Source organism: Medicago truncatula, chromosome 5, assembly GCF_003473485.1.
Source record: "Medicago truncatula cultivar Jemalong A17 chromosome 5, MtrunA17r5.0-ANR, whole genome shotgun sequence".
NCBI lineage: Eukaryota > Viridiplantae > Streptophyta > Magnoliopsida > Fabales > Fabaceae > Medicago > Medicago truncatula.
Genome location: NC_053046.1, coordinates 40,542,939 through 40,562,189, shown reverse-complemented (window position 1 = coordinate 40,562,189; position 19,251 = coordinate 40,542,939). Strand labels below are relative to the sequence as shown.

Below are 19,251 nucleotides of genomic sequence, written 5' to 3'. Positions count from 1 at the left end.
TATTTCTAATTATATTTTTCATCATGTAACCACTTATATCAATCATAGAGTAAGGGTAGTAAAACACAACTTAAGATCTTTTATATCTTTTAGCCTATAAGAACATCTATAATTGAGACATCAATTTTTAACAAGTTTGTACCTTCGGAAGATACATTCTGATAAATCGATGGACTTCTAGGCAAAAATGAGAGGCCTATAGAGGAATCTCCTAAAAAAAGTCAAAATATTTTAAAGTTATAACCCTTTTGCTGGCACCACCATCCTCATTGCAGCAAATCTACAACATAACCAATCCAACCACTTGGAACTTCTCAAGATGAAAGCATTATAACATTTATTTGTGTTGTTTCTAATAGCGCTGGAGTTTGTGTTTGTGTTAACTTTTTGAAATCAAGTGTTTTTCACGTGCTCGAAAGAAATGCAATCCTCATAGTACTGGTTTTAGAGAAAGGGAAGAGGTTGAATACATACTTCAAAATAGTATCTACAGAAAAAAAGTAGTCGTGTGTAGCAAGCATATATTTAAACATGATAAATATGTTAGCCATGAAAAACGATTTTTTTTTTCCCCTTAGTTGTGCACCGAAATTACTATATGCTTCTTAAATAAATGGTACTACGGTAGCCTGTAGGACTATTGAGGCATGTGCAATAGCCACAGGAATCTATGACCACGACAAAAAGAAATAGGATCACATGCATGCTAGGCTCGAAAAGAGATCTTGGTAAATAAAGTAAAACTGTACAAATAAAATTATTTCCATGAGCCTAATTCACTTGGTTGTAAACTAAGACTCCAATATATACATAAATCATTAAAAACTAATAATGTCTTAGGAGTTATATGGCGACTTCTGAATGAAATAAAACAACAATTTATTATGAAATTTATGAAATGTCACATGCATGTTTTGAAATAAATGTCTACTTTTGATGACAGTAATGGTATTTACACAATTGCAATGAAAATAAAAAGGTAAATCAATTGAAAAGAGTTTGTCATCTAAGTTCCTCCATTGCAGTAATGGATGCCATTGCTGTGCGCATGTTGGTACTTTTTATTCAGACTATTAAGGCCCCATATCCGAATTGTCCGGTCATCACTGGCAGAGGCTAACATGTGGGGATTGGCTGGATTCCAGCTCACACAATTAACAGCTCCTGAATGACCAGGCAGTGCCTCTATCGGCTCTCCTGAGCTTCGGTGCCATATGTAAACCTACAAAGAAGGAATGAGATCAAACTCAAGTTTAATCATTGTCCACATTTAAGGAATGGAGACTACTATAATCAGATATGTTAGGTACTGCGGTATGGAATTGTTCTACATCCAAATGAAAGAAGACTCACAGCTGCTAAATTTCTACTAATCCAAACTACATTTTATATCTCAGGAAATCTACTGAACATCGCACCTAGAAACAAGTAAATATGGATTTTCTAAAGGCCCTTATACGACATAAAGTCATAAACATACAAGCACCAAAAGAATTTTATTTTGCAAATTATAAGATATCATCCTTCAAAGGATTGTGTTCATTCTTATCAATGAATAATGATCCATACCTGTGAATCCTCACTTCCACTTGCAATGAAAGCTTGCTCAAGTCCACCAAAGCAAGACCTTATAATAAACCTCGAGCGCCTATGACCTTTGTACTTCCCAATGAGCTTAGGATTGCCTTCAATATTCCAAAGATTAATTTCTTGGTTCAAAAGATTAACCAACAAAAATTTGTTATCCTTTGACAAAGAAAAAGAAGTTATTGTCTGGCGCTCTTCAATAAACCTCTCATCCTTTGTTTCTTTATTGAACAGCAATACTGTATTGGGTTTACAGATGCTTATAATCTCTTCCCCATCAGCCGTTATATCCAAATCAGAAATCTTAAGCGATTTTTGTCCTTTCCAAGACTCCACTTCTTTCCCATCTAATTCCCACATGCAAATGCTCTTATCACTTAAGCCAGAAAGTATATGTTTCCCGCTTGGAAACCATGTACAGGAGACTAAGCCAGCACCAGCTTTTTCATAAATTTGGAGACACTTGCCGGTAGAGACATCCCAACGCCTAATAGATTCCTCCACTCCACATGTGAGGAGCTCTTCGTCATTAGGACTCCATGAAACAGAAGAAATGGGTTTCTGGTGACCAGATAATCTATGCTTCACACACACCCCATTTACGCCAACCTTTAAAAAGAAGACCAAAAATTAAAATCTAAAACCCAATGTTGCAGAGTTAAGCCATATTCTAAATGTGAGTGCACGCGCGCATGTATGAGCGAGCAATTTTTGTGCATTGATGAGTGAGGGCATGTGGCTGTGATTTGAAGGAAAAAATTACAACTAGGATTTGAAATTGGAACTTAAAAAACATTTGACACATAAATGTTAACCAGAAAAAAAGTATGAGAACAGAGAGAACAAATTGAAATTCTCAGATCAAAATCGAATATTACCTCCCAGATGATTGCAGTTTGATCATTTGACGCTGAAGCTAAATACTTCCCATTATGTGAAAATTGTACAAACCAGACCTCATCATCATGTGTTTCTAAGATCTGTCACAGTATTAGCAGGAAAAGAAAATATCATCAGAATATAGATAACACTCGAGCTATATAGAAAGTAATGGCAGGAAGGTCGCTGTACTAAATAGCAAAAGGGTTGAACAGAAAGACAAAATTATACTCCTTTTCTCGATTTTCTCCTCCCTGGCTTTCGGGGATGATTTTTCAAAGAAATCAGATTAAAAATAATATAGATAGGAGCACTGACTTGTGGACTTCAATTTGGTGAATGAGGGCATACATACTCATGTAAATGGGCATGGGTTTGCATCGAAAAGGCATTTTATAGAATTTCTACTATAAGGTTACTGAGTTCTTATTGGAGGAAACTCAACACTCTCAAACAGTAACAAGTAGAGCATTGTCGGGCCAAGGGCAACAGAAAAATATCAAACCCTGGTATTAACAAAATGTGACCACATTTTGACAGAAAAGTTACTTCACGAATTGAGATTTGGGAAAGCAAAATAGATGCAACTATCACTAGAGAAAATTTCAACCTAATATTTCATGAGATAGTAAGTACATGCACATAGACTATCATTTCATCCAATAGAAGATTTTATCTAGTTATATCACCATCAATTTAGCGAACTCAGATGACAAACTAGCATGTAGTTATCAAGTCTTTTCCAAAACCTATCATAATTGGGGTTGGTCAAATCTTATTCATCATTAATATTCCTTTGATGCAAAGACAGGAACCAGAAAAATCTAAATCCCGGACCTCAACAATAATCATATCCATTTGGAAGATGCCACAATTTAGTATCCACATAATCCAGTACATCACAACATAATTTTATAGTAAAGAAAAAACGAACATGATAATAATAATGATGCAAAAGTATACAATAGTCTCAGCAAAGGTTCCAGTCTACAAGGTGGTGCCATTACTGATCAACAAGTCAGCCATCAATAAATATCGCAATTTCTTAACATGTATTAAGAAGAATAGAAGTCAAACAAATAGACTCACATTTAAAGCTAACAGCATCTATTAGAATTTAGACATATAATTTTCTAACCTGTACTGTTCTAGATGGTATCAGATCCTTTCCACAATGATGATCTGAATATAACGACATCTGATCCAATGAGTTGTGAAATGGGCAAGCCTCTCGCTGCAAGGTAAGGGCTTGTTCAACCAGATGTTCCAACCTCTTTTCAGGTATCATCACTGTTGGAGGAAGCAGTTTCTGCAATTCCTCTAGAAGCTTTGACCGAGATCTCACCTTTACAATATCTTGCTTAGGAGATGGAGACACTAAGCAGGACGAAAGTTCCCGAATTCTACTACTATCCCTGCAAAGTGGAGTAATCTCCTCCCTCAAGGTCTTCAATGCTTCCATAACCTTTCCCCCATTTAGAAGTTCAAAGAATTTCTGTTCCAATATCAAACACGAGGCCGACCTGACAATAGTGTCATCTGTCAAACCAATCTTACGCAATGTAGCTACACTCTCATCCCAATTCCCATCAAGTACTTGTTGCGTAAACAGATTCACACCAGGTGAGTGTAAAGGTATTCCAGACTCCTCCTCTAGCCGCGCCCCACTCTTTCTATAACCAAGCGAATACAATGCCTTTGCAATTATCCTAACAAACTCGTCTCTCTTTATAACCCCTTTGGAACCGACAACCTGATCGTCCCCTTCGGACGGTAGTAGCCGAGCCATGGAGTCACTGGAGAAACCTCCAACAGGCTCTTTAGAAGAAGACCCGTTCGCCAATCCAACTAATCCTTTCGCCGAAAGCTTCATACGTTTCAAAGCTGGTTCTTCATCGTCCACACCTCCCATGAAAAGTTCACCTCAGCCCATATATTAATAATCTTAACAGTCAGAAAATCAACACAATCAAGCATAAAACTGTAACAAAACCTCTGAAAAAAACCTCAAAGGAACAAAATATCTGCACAAAAAATCACAACAACACAAAAATTACAATAAAATCAATCCTTAAATAAAAGCTAAAATATCATACAATTTGAAATGATATTCATTCATTCACATCAGAAATCAACACAAATTCAATATCGTTAAAAACGAGAAAAAGATGAATCTTTAAGAAACTCATAGATTCCTCAAACTTAAACAACAGAAAAATAAATAAAAAATGCAATAATCTAAGCATTTGAGCATAATGTTACAATCAATATCATTTCTATCCAGATTACATGATACATAACAGAAACTATCTAAATAAAAATAATAATCATCTAAAAATAATAAAAAATGCAATTACGAACAAAAAAAAGAAAATCATCATCTAAATAATAACATCAAAAGATTGGGATATACGAATCGGTATAAAAATTGACAGATCCAATAAGTTTGAGAATGATTACAGGAAGATAAAGAAATTCCACCGACTTACAGAAGAAAGAGAGAAATGATCGGAATCGGAGTTTGAGGTGCGATCGTGAGTGAGTTCAATTAAATTCAACTTCTTCTTCTTCTTCTTCTTCTTCTTCTTCTTCTTCTTCTTCGCACCTTGTTCTTCTATGTTCAGTTATCAAAAACTATAAACGCTGAGAATGAAAATGAAAATCCCAAACCTTATTCTTATTTCTCCAATGAAATGATATAGATAAAGTGTATATTATATAATAATATTTAATGTTTTTATTTTATTTTTTATATGAAATCTTTCTTGATTTATATTCTACTGGATTTTCCTTTTTCTCTCTTTTTCTAGTTTGATGGATGATTTTAACTTTTTAAATAACTACTACTGCTGCTGCTTCAGCCCCACGTCTTGTGAAATGACAATTGTCACCCTTGAGTTATACAGTTACTTTCATCTTGGGGTTTGGTGGTAATATACCTTCCTTGTTTCTTAAACCAAAACCATTACGACATTGTGTTCATACTTCTTCTTCTATACGAAACTTTATTCATTATCTTCAATTCAATTTATTGTGTCATTATAATCTTCCACGTCTGATTTATAATGTTGTTAGATGTAATCTGGGTGGTTAAGAAAATGGGAATCGTGGACATTATCAAAACTATTTCTCGGTGACACCAATGTAAATAAATGTCTTATCAATTTAAAGTTTTTGAAATCAATTGTCATATTAGTTGTTCTCAGACACATTTCTTCATTTTGAAGAATTCTAAAAAGAGAACATAGACATAAATCGATAGTCCATCCGGTTCTATCTATAATTTTTTATATATATCAAATTATCATTTTTTATTGATTCGATTTCTTATATATAAAATTGGAGGTAGTAACATATTTACTTACACTATTAACAAGGGAAAAAATGAAGAATATGGTGGTTCCCTACAGTGAGAGGAATTTGGTATGTAGGGTATGCATGATGAACAAGTACGAGAGATGTTAGGTTTTAGTCGTGGGTAAATGTTTAATGGGATAATAATCACTAAATAGTTAAATTGTTGAGGGTATGAACTTCTCATTGGATATTGGATATAATAGATTAATTCTCATAAATCATATACACTCAAACAAAATTCAACACATGTAACAAAAAAAACAAAATTCAACACATATTCATAAATTAACTAGTGTTTAACGATAGTTCGATATATTTGACAAAAAAAATAAATAATATTTTTGTGTTCACCATTATCATAAATGTAAAATGATAGTTATTGAATTGAAAATTATTTGATATAATATTAATTAGATAATACGAGAAAAATAGACCGATAGAACATTAAAAATTAATATTGTCATTCAATTAAAGAGGTTTTTTTAAGAATAAGAAATTGTTATAATTATAAAGGTAAATGGAAAAAAAAAACTTTTTTTTGAAAAAAGTCAAACTAACCACTGAAATTGACACATTGAACCTGAAATCTTGGGAGGAGTATCCAACGTAGTTAATTTGGTTTTCGTAAGAGTTAGTGTAATCATAATGCTCTTTTTTTTTTTATAGGCAAAAATTATTTGTTAGTAAATTGTTTTTTTTTTAAGAAGTATTTCTTAGTAAATTGTTAGAGGGGATGGAAAATGATAGTTTCCAAGGATCATATTCGAAACCTCCTTAAATCTCATTTAACGTCCCTTAACTCATCAGATGAATTACCTATACGAGATGGGTTCATCTTAGTATGAAACTCTCAATAACGCTCTCATTGAAGATGTTCCGATGGCATGAATGAAGAAAATTAGAATTGTGAGTGTCAACCTATTTGGCATTTTGTGCAAAAAGAGTACTAATGTTGGATCAAACCAAACGCATGATACCTTCGTTTGTTGGGAAAAACACTGTAGTAGATGTCAATATCTTTTCAACAATGAACTTGGCTGAATTTTCAGTTTTTCCAATTATGAACTGCATCTTGTCCTATACAATTGTATAATACCTGGCTATAGCAAACCAGATATAATTCTATTTTAATTGACTTGAACGGTTCTTTTTTTCTTGTTTGGTATCTTTCTCTATCTTGTACAATGTTTCATGATCAATCAACTTCATATACTTTCATGGCCATGAATACTTTTTTCTCATCAATAAGAAAATTTTGTCCATGAATGTTGATTCAGTTGGTAAGGATTCAATTCATCTTCCACAAAATCTAAATTTGAATCTAGTTGTTGACGACATAGTTGGTATCAATTATGTACATACTTTTATTAACGCTCTATATGACTTGAGACTTTTCTTGACCCTGATGAGTCTCAAGCTCAGTTCATCTAAACTTTTTTTTTTACATATAAAAAAAACAAAATTCTAAAATCAGAAAAGAAATTAGACTCTTTTTACAATGTCATACAAATTCAGTATTCACGTAATATGATTAGAATTATAACCATCTATTAAGTTCTTAAGCAACACTGAAAGGGACTCTAGAAAAGTCAAAAATACATGGAAAAAGATAGGTAGACACCCTTTTTCATACACTTCTTATGTACACCCCCATGTATTAGGGGTATTTGAGTAATTTTACATCATATCATCACCCTTTTTCATCTCTTCTTTCAATGTTTTTGGCACGTGTCACAAATGTGTGTGGGTGTAAAAGGGTGTATGCCATCTAAGGTGGTTCATGTATAAGAGCTCAAAATACATAGCACTTGAAGTTGATTTACATGCACTACATGTAATATAATTTATAACCCTCTATTAAGTTCTTAAGCAACACTGAAAGAATTTGCTGTACTCTCCACAAATCTTCTTGCTCCTTTAAACCACCTCTTGTCTCCAGCTTGAGCTTTGCAAATGTATAATTTTCCATCTTTCACAGTTGCTCTAATTATCTGATGCTTGCCACCTTCATCTCCATCAGCAGTTCTTGTCAACACAGACAAAACATAGTACTTTTTCCCATCAATCACAGGCGTTGAAGTTTCAAGGATGTTTGCTGTAGCTACAGCATTCGGATCGAAACCACCCTGAGGATTTCAAGTTCATACTCAGTTAGGATATAAGCAAAAGCAATAATTTTGAAATTTTGACACGAAAATTTGACAACACTTTAGATGGTTAGCGCATCTCAAATATATTGGTAATTATGTACAGTGGATGGTTAATGAATATAACAAAGCGTTGCAACTCATTAACCATCTACTAAATGTGATTAACCACATATTTGAACTGTATTACCATCCAAATTGTCGTCAAAATTTCATTTTTGTGTAAGCAATGATTTTAGCTGTATCTGTGCTTAGTTGTCAGTCGCTTACCTCAGATAGCGTTTCGCCGAAGAAGGCCTGCTTTCCTAGTAAATAATTCACCTGCAAAGTGGAAAAATCAAGTCTTGATCTTGAATTTCAACCACCAAGTAGCAAGTGTTGTTATTGTCTTAAAAAATTCATAGACATTATTCTTCATAAATGGCGAGAGTTTGGTAAATAAAAAATACAAATCAGTGCCTGAAGTTTGGGACAATATGAGATATAGTCCCTGACATTTGTAAAAGTTGGATTGTTTGGTTCAAGAGAACATTTTTTAATCACTTATAATACAAAAACTGTCGCTTTGTTTTCATTTCGTTCTGTTTCCAATGATTTGTCGCATTATTTTCATTTTGCTTTCTGTTTCCAAAGATTTGTACCAGAAAGGGTGAAAACAATGTGCTGGTCTTGTAGTTAAAAGTGAAAACACAAAATAAAAATAGAAATTGTTTTCTCAAATCAAACTAATCATTCTATTTTGTTCTGTAATGTTTATAAAATGCATAAAATAACATTTCTAAACTTCAGGTAGTAAATTGCACATGAGTTGAGGTTCCATGTACGAATTTGCACTTTTCTCCATTTCAGAAAACAAGCACTATAGTAATCTATCACATACAAAAAAAAGACACTAGCGCTAGTACTAGCAAGTGTTTACCTGAGAGAGGAATTCCTCAGGTGAACCATAATCAGTGATGGCTTTCTTATCAGTTGGAGTCACAGTAACAACGACATTGCTGGTTGTGTCGAAGTTGTCCTCATATCTAAGAACCTGACCTGTGTATTCCACCTCTTTGCTAGGGTTCCACTTTGAGGGAACTGATAATTTGAATCCATCTCCATCATATGGTAGGAAGTCTGTGTTTGTCTTCGGTTTTCCAAACACATTGGCTGCAATGGAAGCAATCCTTTTGCTTATAAGCAAAAAGCAGAAATTATGTTTCTTGGTCTAACAATGTATAAAGCATGAAAGTGTCCTTCAATTAATTCTAATTTTATTCTCATGAAACAAGTTTTTTTAGAAAATCAAATGAAAGAGAGAGTAATTCAGAGAATGCAATTAATTTTTTATTGCATCAAGAAAATTAAACGGGATTAACTATCATTTTTAAGTCGGTGCAGTTCGTTACTTTTGTTTATATTTGAGTAGAGTATATATGGTTTCCTAAAGCATGAAAGTGATCTTTCCAATGTAAAAAGAACAATCAAGAAAAACCATTAGCACTCTCAAAATGCCAAAACCCCTAACAACAGCTCCTCCAAGAACCAACATCGCCAACAGTGATAAATAAGGCACCCGAAGTGACATTGCTTCAAACGTTCAGCTTCGACCACCACTCACGTCCCGGTCGCACTGAGGAGACAACACAACAACCTAAAAGAACCTGAGTCAAAAACTTGCTCCCGACCTCGAATCAAAAGCGGTCGGCCCACAAGACTCCCGACACAAGTCAAAAAGACACCTCTCAACTCACGAACCACCAGGGAAGACACCTTACAGAGAAAAGGCGGAACAAAAGCGCACAGCAAACCAGCTCGAACACAAACATCAAAACAAGCCACCAAAACAACTTGCATCACCACCACCTGAATAGACCGGCGCACACCCCAACCCTCAGCTAGGCAACCACACACCACCGCGATCCTTACGACGACAACGATCCGGGAGTTGCGAAGGAGGATTAATCGTGAAGGACCTGCACCCGCCGAAAACTGAGCAGTCAGGACGGCTAAAGGTGCAACAAACGCTACTCCGTCAACACGAAGCATCTGCACACCTAGCTCTTTCAAGCAACAACAGCCAAGCAACCAAAACCTAATCAAAGAGCAGGAGGCCTCCAACGGCAAGGCTCCGAAGGAACAAAACAGTAACACTGACAAAATACAGGCCTAGCAACACACATAAAACGACCCTGAGGCGAAAGTGAACCACCAAAAGGCTGAGGAGGATCTAGAAAACCTCGACCCAAGACCCTTGACAGAACATAACACCTAAACCACAAACACAACAAAACAAACACAGACAGAATAGAAAGACAGCTTAACAGAGAACCACCAAGAGGCTGAGGGAGATCTAAACAGCCTCGACCCTAGACCCGAGATGGAACACCACACCTTGTTTAGTGTTATCATTTTCAAAAATTATCCTTCGCTTCAATGAACTTTAATTTTATTCTATCCTTCCCTTCAATGAACTATAATTTTATTCTCATGAAAAAAATTCTCATAGAAAATTAACTAAGAAGAAATGAAAAATTGGAGAATGCAGCAACTTTTATGTTATGTCAAGAAAATTAAATGAGATGAACTATCATTCTTAATTAATGTACAATTAATTATTTTTGTTTATACATAAGTTTGGAGGGAGTATATGGTTTCCTAAGACATGACAGTGATCTTTGCAATATAAAAATAACAATCAAGCAGATGAATGTTACATTTCAAAGGCAAAGACTATGATAAGCTTTTATAATATCACTTGTATATAACATAACACATGAATATCCAAATTGGTCCTTGACATTGTAGGGCTGAATCACTCAAGTTCCTCACTTTATCCATATTCTGAAATGATCCTTAAAATTGCAAAATTTTAATCAAATTTGTCCCTAGGTTTTGTAGGGACTAGAACGAAATCAAGGTGGTCATATCGGATATGACTTTGAAAGTTGAAACTAAGTTCGCCCTGCCTCGGATACGACCCTGAATTGTCAGGTATCTATTTAATAACAAATTCAAACAAATCGGCGAACGTGATTAACATTTGAAATTTCATGGATCATATTGGAATATTGATAAGCTGAGGATTAGGTTGATACAGCTCTATAATTTCAACTAACAAACAACTTAAGTATATTTTTACTTCATAATACATACGTTATGATTACTCATAAATAAATTAAACGATATAATTTGATTATGAAAAAGAGAGAAAGTAAAATACCAGATTGACCATAGGCTGCATCAGCAGGTGAGACTTTGGAACCAACAACAGCACCACCAATAAGCACAGTGAGAGCTAACCTGCGAGAGACTATGATGTTGTTGCCATCATCCTCTTGTATTGCTTGCTTCTTAGCCTTACAAACCAAAAACTGCTTTGCCTTGCTGCGTACGTTTACTACTTGGCGTTGTGATGAAAACCTAGTACTTGTAGTAGGGGTAGAAAGTGCAAGGTGGGACAAGAAACATTGAGTTGAAGAAGCCATTGAATTTGAGCAGCTAGCTAACTATACCTCTCACTCTCCTTGTTTGTTCTGTTAATCAAAACTCTATGGTAGCTAGCAATTAATTTAAGGTAAGTTTTGGAGAGTTGGAATTTAGTAGTTTAGAATGTTCGAGTATGTTACAATGTTTTGTTTTGTTTTGTTGTGTGACAATGACTATGAGATTGTGATTTGGTTTTTGGATGTTTTGTATTGCAAAGTGGATGATTGGATAAGGTAGGAAGGCATGAGAGTGGTGCCACGTTGGATTGCCTTGAACTTGTATTTTTACGGTAACATGATATTAATTTTGTGCTAATTTGTTTCTTAAAAAAAATATTGTGTTAATTTGTTTGCTAACTAAGAGATAATAGACTATTGAAGTGAATAACTAGGATATATGATCGAAGTTTTGAATCAATTTTTTGTTAAGTTTATAATTCAATTTTAAAAAGGGTTAAATAAGTTTTTTCGTTGTTAAAAAATATTAAATTTTGTTTTTCATCCCCTTAAAAACAAGTATATGTTTTTGCCTCTACAAAAAAGTTATGCATGAAGTTTTAATTGTTTTTTGATATTTTAATAGGTTGAACACACAAGTTTTAAGATAAATTTCTAATTTAAATTTCTTATCAAGTGTCATAAAGGCATTTGTTATCATGTCTCATTATTTAATTATCCTTTTTTTTTAACAAACTAAAATGATATATTATATTAACAAAGTGGAGTGCCTCGCACAAGGCATGCAAAAAGCAAACCACCCAAAATTATTTACACAAACAAGGTGCCAATCACTGGTCAATACCACCAAAGAGTCATAAGTTCATAACAGATAAAACTAAATTACAAGTGGACACCCATACAAAGAAGGGGATGATTCCACCAGTCATGGTAACTGTAGCTAAATAGCCACTGTTTTGATTTCAATCATAAGAAAGAGTTTAGTTTCACCTTTGCATTAGAGTTGAAAAATCAGAAGCCATGTTTTGGAATACACGGTCATTCCTTTCCTTCCAAAGAACCCAAACAGCAGCACACCAAATAATTCTAAAGTATAAATGTGTTGATCTAGGCAAACCCGCCAAATTAGTAAAGTGGATGAAATGTTGGCGAAGATCACCTACATATACAAAATCAATACCCAACCAAGTCCTGACATGATACCAAAGAGAGCTAAATATGTCACAAAATAAAAACAGATGAGTAGCTGTTTCCAAGTGCCCACACCCAGACACACAAGCCTCACCATCAATATGAATAATACGCCATCTCGCCAAATTGTCCCTTGTAGGTAGTATGTCACGAAGAAGGCGCCACACCAGCATAGACACTTTTAATGGAATTTGCTTATGCCAAATGTCGTCGACTAGGGACCTATCCACCAACTCATCAGAATTAGTGAGAAATTGGTAAGCTCCCCACACCGAATAACTGTGGGAAGGATCTAACAACCAACGCCAAGTATCATTGCCATTTTCCTGCAAAACAATATTATGTAATAACACAGAACACTCCCTCACTTTCTCCTCCTCCCAAGCCAATAAACGACAACGCCACATGCTCTCCCTCCCACCATCCACCCCCATGACCCTCACCATCTCCTCCACCGAACACACCTTATTGACAGACAACGCAAATAGACGGGGAAATTTTATTTTCAGAGGAATTTGAAGGTGAAAAACACAAGAAAGGGGGGGGGGGGTTGAATTGTGTTTTCTTTTTCTCTTAAAAAAAATACTTCTTCTGATAAAACTTCAGAAGCAGTTTGATTGCTTCTGATGAAATGATCAGAGTCAGATTGCAGCGGAAAAGAACAGAGCAGAGAAAAGAAAGATAAAGACACAAGCAGTTATCCTGGTTCCTTCCACAACACGGAAGTAGTCCAGTCCCCCTTGCACTTCCAAGGAGATTTCACTATAATCACAAAGATTACAACTGCTCAATACTTTCTAAGTATGAGACTTCACAAAAATGCTCAAGCACACACGCAAGAGTCTTCCAATGCTCAAGCACTAAGCAAGAGACTTCTAATGCTCAAGCACGCAGGCAAGAGACTTCTAATCAAACAAAAATACAGAGAATTGAGTTTGAGTTGAACACTTGATATACAATCAGTGGTGTTCACAATACAATACAGTAAAGACTCTAGACTTTGAATTTCTAAGATATATCAAATCAGTGCAGAAATTCAGTGTGCTTTGTAGAATCAAATTGACAGAGTTTTGGCGCTTTTGAACTTATGTATCCCTTTCTACAATCTTCAAGTCTTCACTTCTTTATATAGAGGCGTGAAAGAGACGTTGAGATAATCAGCACGTCTAAAGAGTCGTTTGAAATCCTTTGATTATCCACCAGTAATCCTTTGCCTGATTTGGGTGTAGTCCTTTGAAGAATAAGCTTCAAATTCATTCCCATCTTGAACGTACAATGTAACGCCCTCTTTGAATTATTAGATTTATTTCATTATTTAATTGAGTCTAAAATTTATTAAGAAGAGTTTAAAATATATTTATTTGATTATGTGATTTATTAAGTGGCTTATGTTGTTATTTAATAAATTAAGATTTGAAAATAGAAATAAGATTGAGTTGAGAGTTTGTTATGAGATTTTAGAGAGTTTTGGGGGAGAAAGAGAAATAAGATAAAATAGAAAAAGGGTTATAAATAGGAGAAACCTAGTTTAGAAAAAACATAACGTACGATCAATTTTGGAGAAAAGGGAGAAAAAGCCGAGAGGAGGGGAAGACCTAGGAGTGCTGCGATTTTCATCTATAAGGTAAGGGTGGGACTAACATTCAATAACCTTAAGTCATTGATTCTGAAAATTGGATTTAACATGTTGTAGGTTTTAGTTTTTGAGAATTTGGAAATTAGGGTTAAAAGTGATTATTTGATGATTTTCTAAAATAATGTTTTGGGTCAAATTTTATATGGTTTCGAGTCTCTTTTGATGTATATAAATGTTTAGACAAACTTTGGGATCAAATTTGGGCATAGGGAAGTTAAAATTGGGATTTTGGGGTGAAAAGTGTGTTTTTCCCGAGTTGCTCTCTGACAGCATGTCCTGTTTCATGTTCTTGCGTCTTTTTCACACGTTTCTGTTTTGAATTAGCCTTTAGTGTAAACATGAAAGTTGTAGATAATTGTGTTAGCTTTCCAGTGGTGTCAGTTTCACTTGAAAATGATTTTCGGTTTATGAGTTATGGTCAAATTACTGCACGTAGGTCACAGTGAATTTTTATGAATTTCAGCACAACTTTGTCCGAATTGAAATGAAAACTGGTATTGATTGGTACATAATTGGTCTTAGGTATAAACACGAAAGTTGTAGGTATGGATGTTAGCTTTCTAGTGCCGTTGATTTGACTTCAAAATGATTTATAGAACTTGAGTTATGGTCAAATTACTGAACGTAGGTCACACTGAATAATTGATTATGATTGATGAATTAGTATATGTATGTGTATGTTTGTGAATATGATATTGTCCATGATTGATGAAGTGTTATATGTATATATGATGTTTTAAGATGTTGATTATTATTTGATGTTGTTATACTGTGATATAATTGTATATGCATTACTTGAATTATATGTGAATAATTGAGACGTTGTTGACTTGCATTTGATATTATTATGTCATGCTGTTTTTGTATACTGTTGTGTTGCTGTTGTTATTTAACTAAGCTGCATGAGTCGGTCTAAGTTGATTAAGATGATGAAGTTCCAAATTATTGGATTATATAAGAGGTTGTCGATTAAGATGTTTAAGAGGTCGAGTCCATGCATTAGCATTCAGCGATTGGGGCTTGATGCTCCGGAAGTATAATAATACTCAAATAGCGATTGGGGCTTGATGCTCCGATAGTATAATAATACTCAAATAGCGATTGGGACTTGATGCCCCGTATTGGTACCACATGCATGATTAGAAGATTAAGTTGCATAGTCAAGAGGTTAAGTTGTCAAGTTGTCGAGTTGTTAAGTTGTTAAATCATGAAATTGTTTAAAGCTGTGATTCTTTATATGAATTATTAAAGAAGTGAATTATGATATATTATTATCTATGATGAATATTATGATGATTACATGATGTTGTCTATGAGTTGTTAAGTATGATTGATGATGCTTATGTTGTTAAATGTAATTGATGAATTATATGCTTAATATTATTGTTTGTGAAATCTCACCCCTTCTGTTTGCCCACCATGGGTAACTAACAGGTAACCAAGAATAGTTGATGTCGTGTGAGCTTTCTTTCTCGTGTGTCTTAGGTGCTCTGATACGTAACGGGACGGGAACTTTGTTATTGCTTTTCTATTCCTTACGTATTGTTTTTGAAGATTTATGACTATATTTTAGATTGGATTTTTATGAGACATTTATGAAGAGGCCTTCGTGCCAAGGACTGTTTTAGTTATTGAAATAAATTCCGCTGCGAAGTATTAAAGATCTTGTATTTGAATTTTAAAGGATAAATAGTTATTTATTCAGTTTATGATTTTAAGAAAAGAATGTGACATTCCGTTTATGTTGAAAAACTCTGATTATTTATGCGAAATTTTTATGTTGGAAAAACGGGGTGTTACATACAAATTCTGCAGGCATGGCTGTTGTTTTGTCTTGTAGCGTAGACAGAAAACAGAGTAGTGGAGGTAGTGGTTGTACACTTGTACTTTGTCAACTCTATTAACGAGAGACAAGTGCTCAGTGCTATCCATATATCCGTTGATACCTCCCTTTCAATTCTTCGTTCTTCTTGGATAAGACTGAATTGAGAATCAGCTACTTTGAATCTTCAGTTTGATTAAGGGATCAAACGTAGCTTCTGGTGAAGATATTGCTTCTGATGAAAACTTTTGCTTCTGATGACCTTCTGCTTCTGATGACGTCATCACTTCAGAAGCACTTTAGCTTCAGGAGCAGTTTTCTTCAGATGCTCAGAATTTCTTTTTCTTTCCATTGTTCTTCCAAGACCTATTGAAATAACTTGAGTAGCCTTTGGTCCTGTACACTTGAACAATTATTAGTAATAACCAATTGACAATTTTTAATACCTTGTTATCATCAAAACTTAATAAGGTTCATTGTGAAACACATTTTGTTCCAACAATCTCCCCCTTTTTGATGATGACAAACAATAGTATTTAAAATGTTCAATTGTTGTTGATCTAATTAATAAGTTGACCACTGGGATAGAGGTTTGTAAGCTCCCCCTGAGTCTAATAGATCTTTAAGGTGAGGTTTGTAAGCTCCCCCTGAGTTCTATTCTTATTAATTAAATTTCAATAAAATATTCATAAGAATAATATCAGAAGTATTTAAAAAAGTTTAGAAGTGGTTATAATGGGGCTCAGTGCCTTAAAATACTATACATTTACTCCCCCTTTTGTCATCAACAAAAAGAATAAAAACAAAAGAAAGAGTATCACAGCAAAACAAAACAAAAGAATAAACATATAACCTTTAAAAATAGTATTTCGGAGCAAGCAGCATTAAAAAATAGTAAATATTATCAGAGTTAAAGCTTGTAAATTATATTGAAGGTGAAAAAGCACAAGATCCAGAAACAATGATAATATATATATATCGAAAAGTTGAGATACAAATGCAGTGCAACTAAAGTACTTAGAACAAAGATTAAAACAAGCAAAGAATAAAAGGGTGTGCAACTAAGGTTGGGCTTGCTTGTACATCTGTTCCAAAAGATACTTAATTTGCTCATCATTCTTCTTGAGTAGCTCATCCTTTTCCCTCATTCTTCTTTTATACCCAGCATGAATTCTTGCAGCCCTTGTGATGTACTCTTCTTCTGGGTAGAAAGGAGTGATGTCCAGCAGAGGCACATAATTCAGCTCTTTCACTCTAGCTGCTTCATGCATATCATCCAACATCTTTTGCAGCACGGCAGAGTGAGATGAGACACACTTAGAGCTTAGCTGATCCAGCAGGTCATCAAAACTCTTTTTCAGATTCATCCACTGATCAAGATAATGAATAGGAGGTACAGGAACTGTTCTGCGAAGAATCAGTGTCTGAATCTCATCACTAAGCCTGATTAACTGTTCATCTATATACTCAGATTCAAGGATAGAGTCAGGGATGGTTGAAGGTTCAGATTGAGTTGTATGAGATGTGGAGGGTTGTTCAGAGGCTGTTTGTTGGTCAGAAGAGGTTAGGTCAATTATTGGTGGTTCTGGTTGTTGTTGTTGTTTTGTTGTTTGATGGTCAGAAGTTGTTTGTTGTTGGTCAGAAGCAACTTGTTCAGAAGCAACTTGTTCAGGAACAGTTTGTTCAGGAACAGTTTGCTCAGGAACAGTTTGCTCAGGGATGGTTTCTGTTTGTTGGTTTCTTCCAGTTCTTCCAACATTTCCTCCCTTCGTCCTTCAGCTGTCTTCAGATTCCTTGAAGATCTCTTCCTTTTGATGGTTTGAAGAGCAGCTTCTCTTTTCTTTTTAGGACTATGAGGCTCTTCAGATTCAGCTTGTTCAGAAGCAGGTTGTTCAGAAGCAAGCTGTTCTGCTGTTTCTTGAGCATTCCTTGTCCTTTTTCTGATGATTGGAACTTCATCTAAGTTCTCCACTTCCTCTTGAATAGTGGATAAAGTTGATTTTTCTTTCTTAGCTTTCTGATGCTTCTGAGCACCCTTCTCAGTAGCATCTTCAGCCAGATATTCTTCCTTGGTGATCTGGTTCTTCTTAGACTTTCTGCCTTTGGCCACAGGCAGATCACCACCATACATCTCCTCAGGGACATCTTTCAAGCTGATCTTCTTCTTGTAAGTTTTGTAGAAGTCCAAGATGTAGGCCCTTTGCACATCCAGGGGATCCTTCTTGCAGATAGGGATGTGATGAGTGACTAGATCAGATATTGCATCAGATTCATGCATATCAGAATCTAGTTTCTTGTGAGCATTTGCTGGAATCAATTTCATCTTCACAAGTGTTGATGCATTGATTATCTTCCCAGTTACTGCTCCCAGCTTCTGGTTATCATAGATGCCCACATCCTTCAAGGCACTTAGAATTCCTCCTTCTTGAAAGATTACAGAGAGCAACCTTCCATAAGGAACAAACTTCCTGTTCTCCATCTGACTCTTCTTTAGTTCCTTGATCATGTATTTGAACATGTACTTGGGAACATTCATCGTGGTTTCTTGAGTGATGGTGTGATGCAGAAAAACCTTGTGTCCAAGTGAAGGTTGATCACTTCCTCCACCTTTGGAAAAGATGTTCTCATTCTGAATCTTCAGCAACAACTTCTTCTCAATGCTCAAAGTGCTGTAAGGTTGAGCAACCTTAGACCCATAAATGGTCTCATTGAAAATTTCCTTCCAAGAGCTGGTTCTTGGATTAGGAATCTCTTCTCCAAAGTATTTGCCAGAGGTATCCCTTCCCATGGCTTGAGCAATAACCTGCTCATTTATGGTTACAGGAATTCCCATGACATTTGATCTAATCTCTGTGCCGGTGAAGGAGAGTAGACCCATTTCTTCTCTGGTTTTTCCCTTCAGAGTAGGATCAACCAGAATCAGTTGAGCTTTTTCCTGTCTAGCAGCATCAATGTCAAAGACTGAAGCCCTTACCCAGAATTGTCTGACCAGAACTTCATATGTTGGACCATTGAGAAGACTGAAGTAATTCATCAGCTTTTGCTTCTTGTAGAACCTTACTAGGTCGCATCCATGGTGAGTTAAGGAGGCGAAATCCACTGGATTTTCTACTTGAATGATTAACTCCCATTCTTCAATAGACATGGTTCTTCCTTTAATCTCATAAGTCGGAATATCTATTTCCATATTTGATGATGAACCAC

The 19,251-nt window shown here is 35.1% G+C and overlaps 2 protein-coding genes across 2 annotated transcripts; both read right to left on the bottom strand.

Annotated features, from left to right (window-relative positions):
* Positions 1-858: 858 nt before the first annotated feature.
* Positions 859-5,184, bottom strand: LOC11426741 (WD repeat-containing protein 26 homolog). Its single transcript, XM_003617281.4, has 5 exons — positions 4,956-5,184; positions 3,605-4,490; positions 2,466-2,567; positions 1,570-2,196; positions 859-1,222 (listed from the first exon to the last, which is right to left on the bottom strand). Exons 2-5 carry the CDS (start codon positions 4,376-4,378, stop codon positions 1,007-1,009), a joined length of 1,719 nt encoding a protein of 572 aa, XP_003617329.1. The 5' UTR covers positions 4,379-4,490; positions 4,956-5,184; the 3' UTR covers positions 859-1,006.
* Positions 5,185-7,344: 2,160 nt separating this feature from the next.
* On the bottom strand, positions 7,345-11,614 carry LOC11429945 (oxygen-evolving enhancer protein 2, chloroplastic). Its single transcript, XM_039834791.1, has 5 exons — positions 11,176-11,614; positions 8,890-9,122; positions 8,241-8,291; positions 7,625-7,949; positions 7,345-7,422 (listed from the first exon to the last, which is right to left on the bottom strand). Exons 1-4 carry the CDS (start codon positions 11,438-11,440, stop codon positions 7,689-7,691), a joined length of 810 nt encoding a protein of 269 aa, XP_039690725.1. The 5' UTR covers positions 11,441-11,614; the 3' UTR covers positions 7,345-7,422; positions 7,625-7,688.
* Between the last annotated feature and the right edge of the window lie 7,637 nt (positions 11,615-19,251).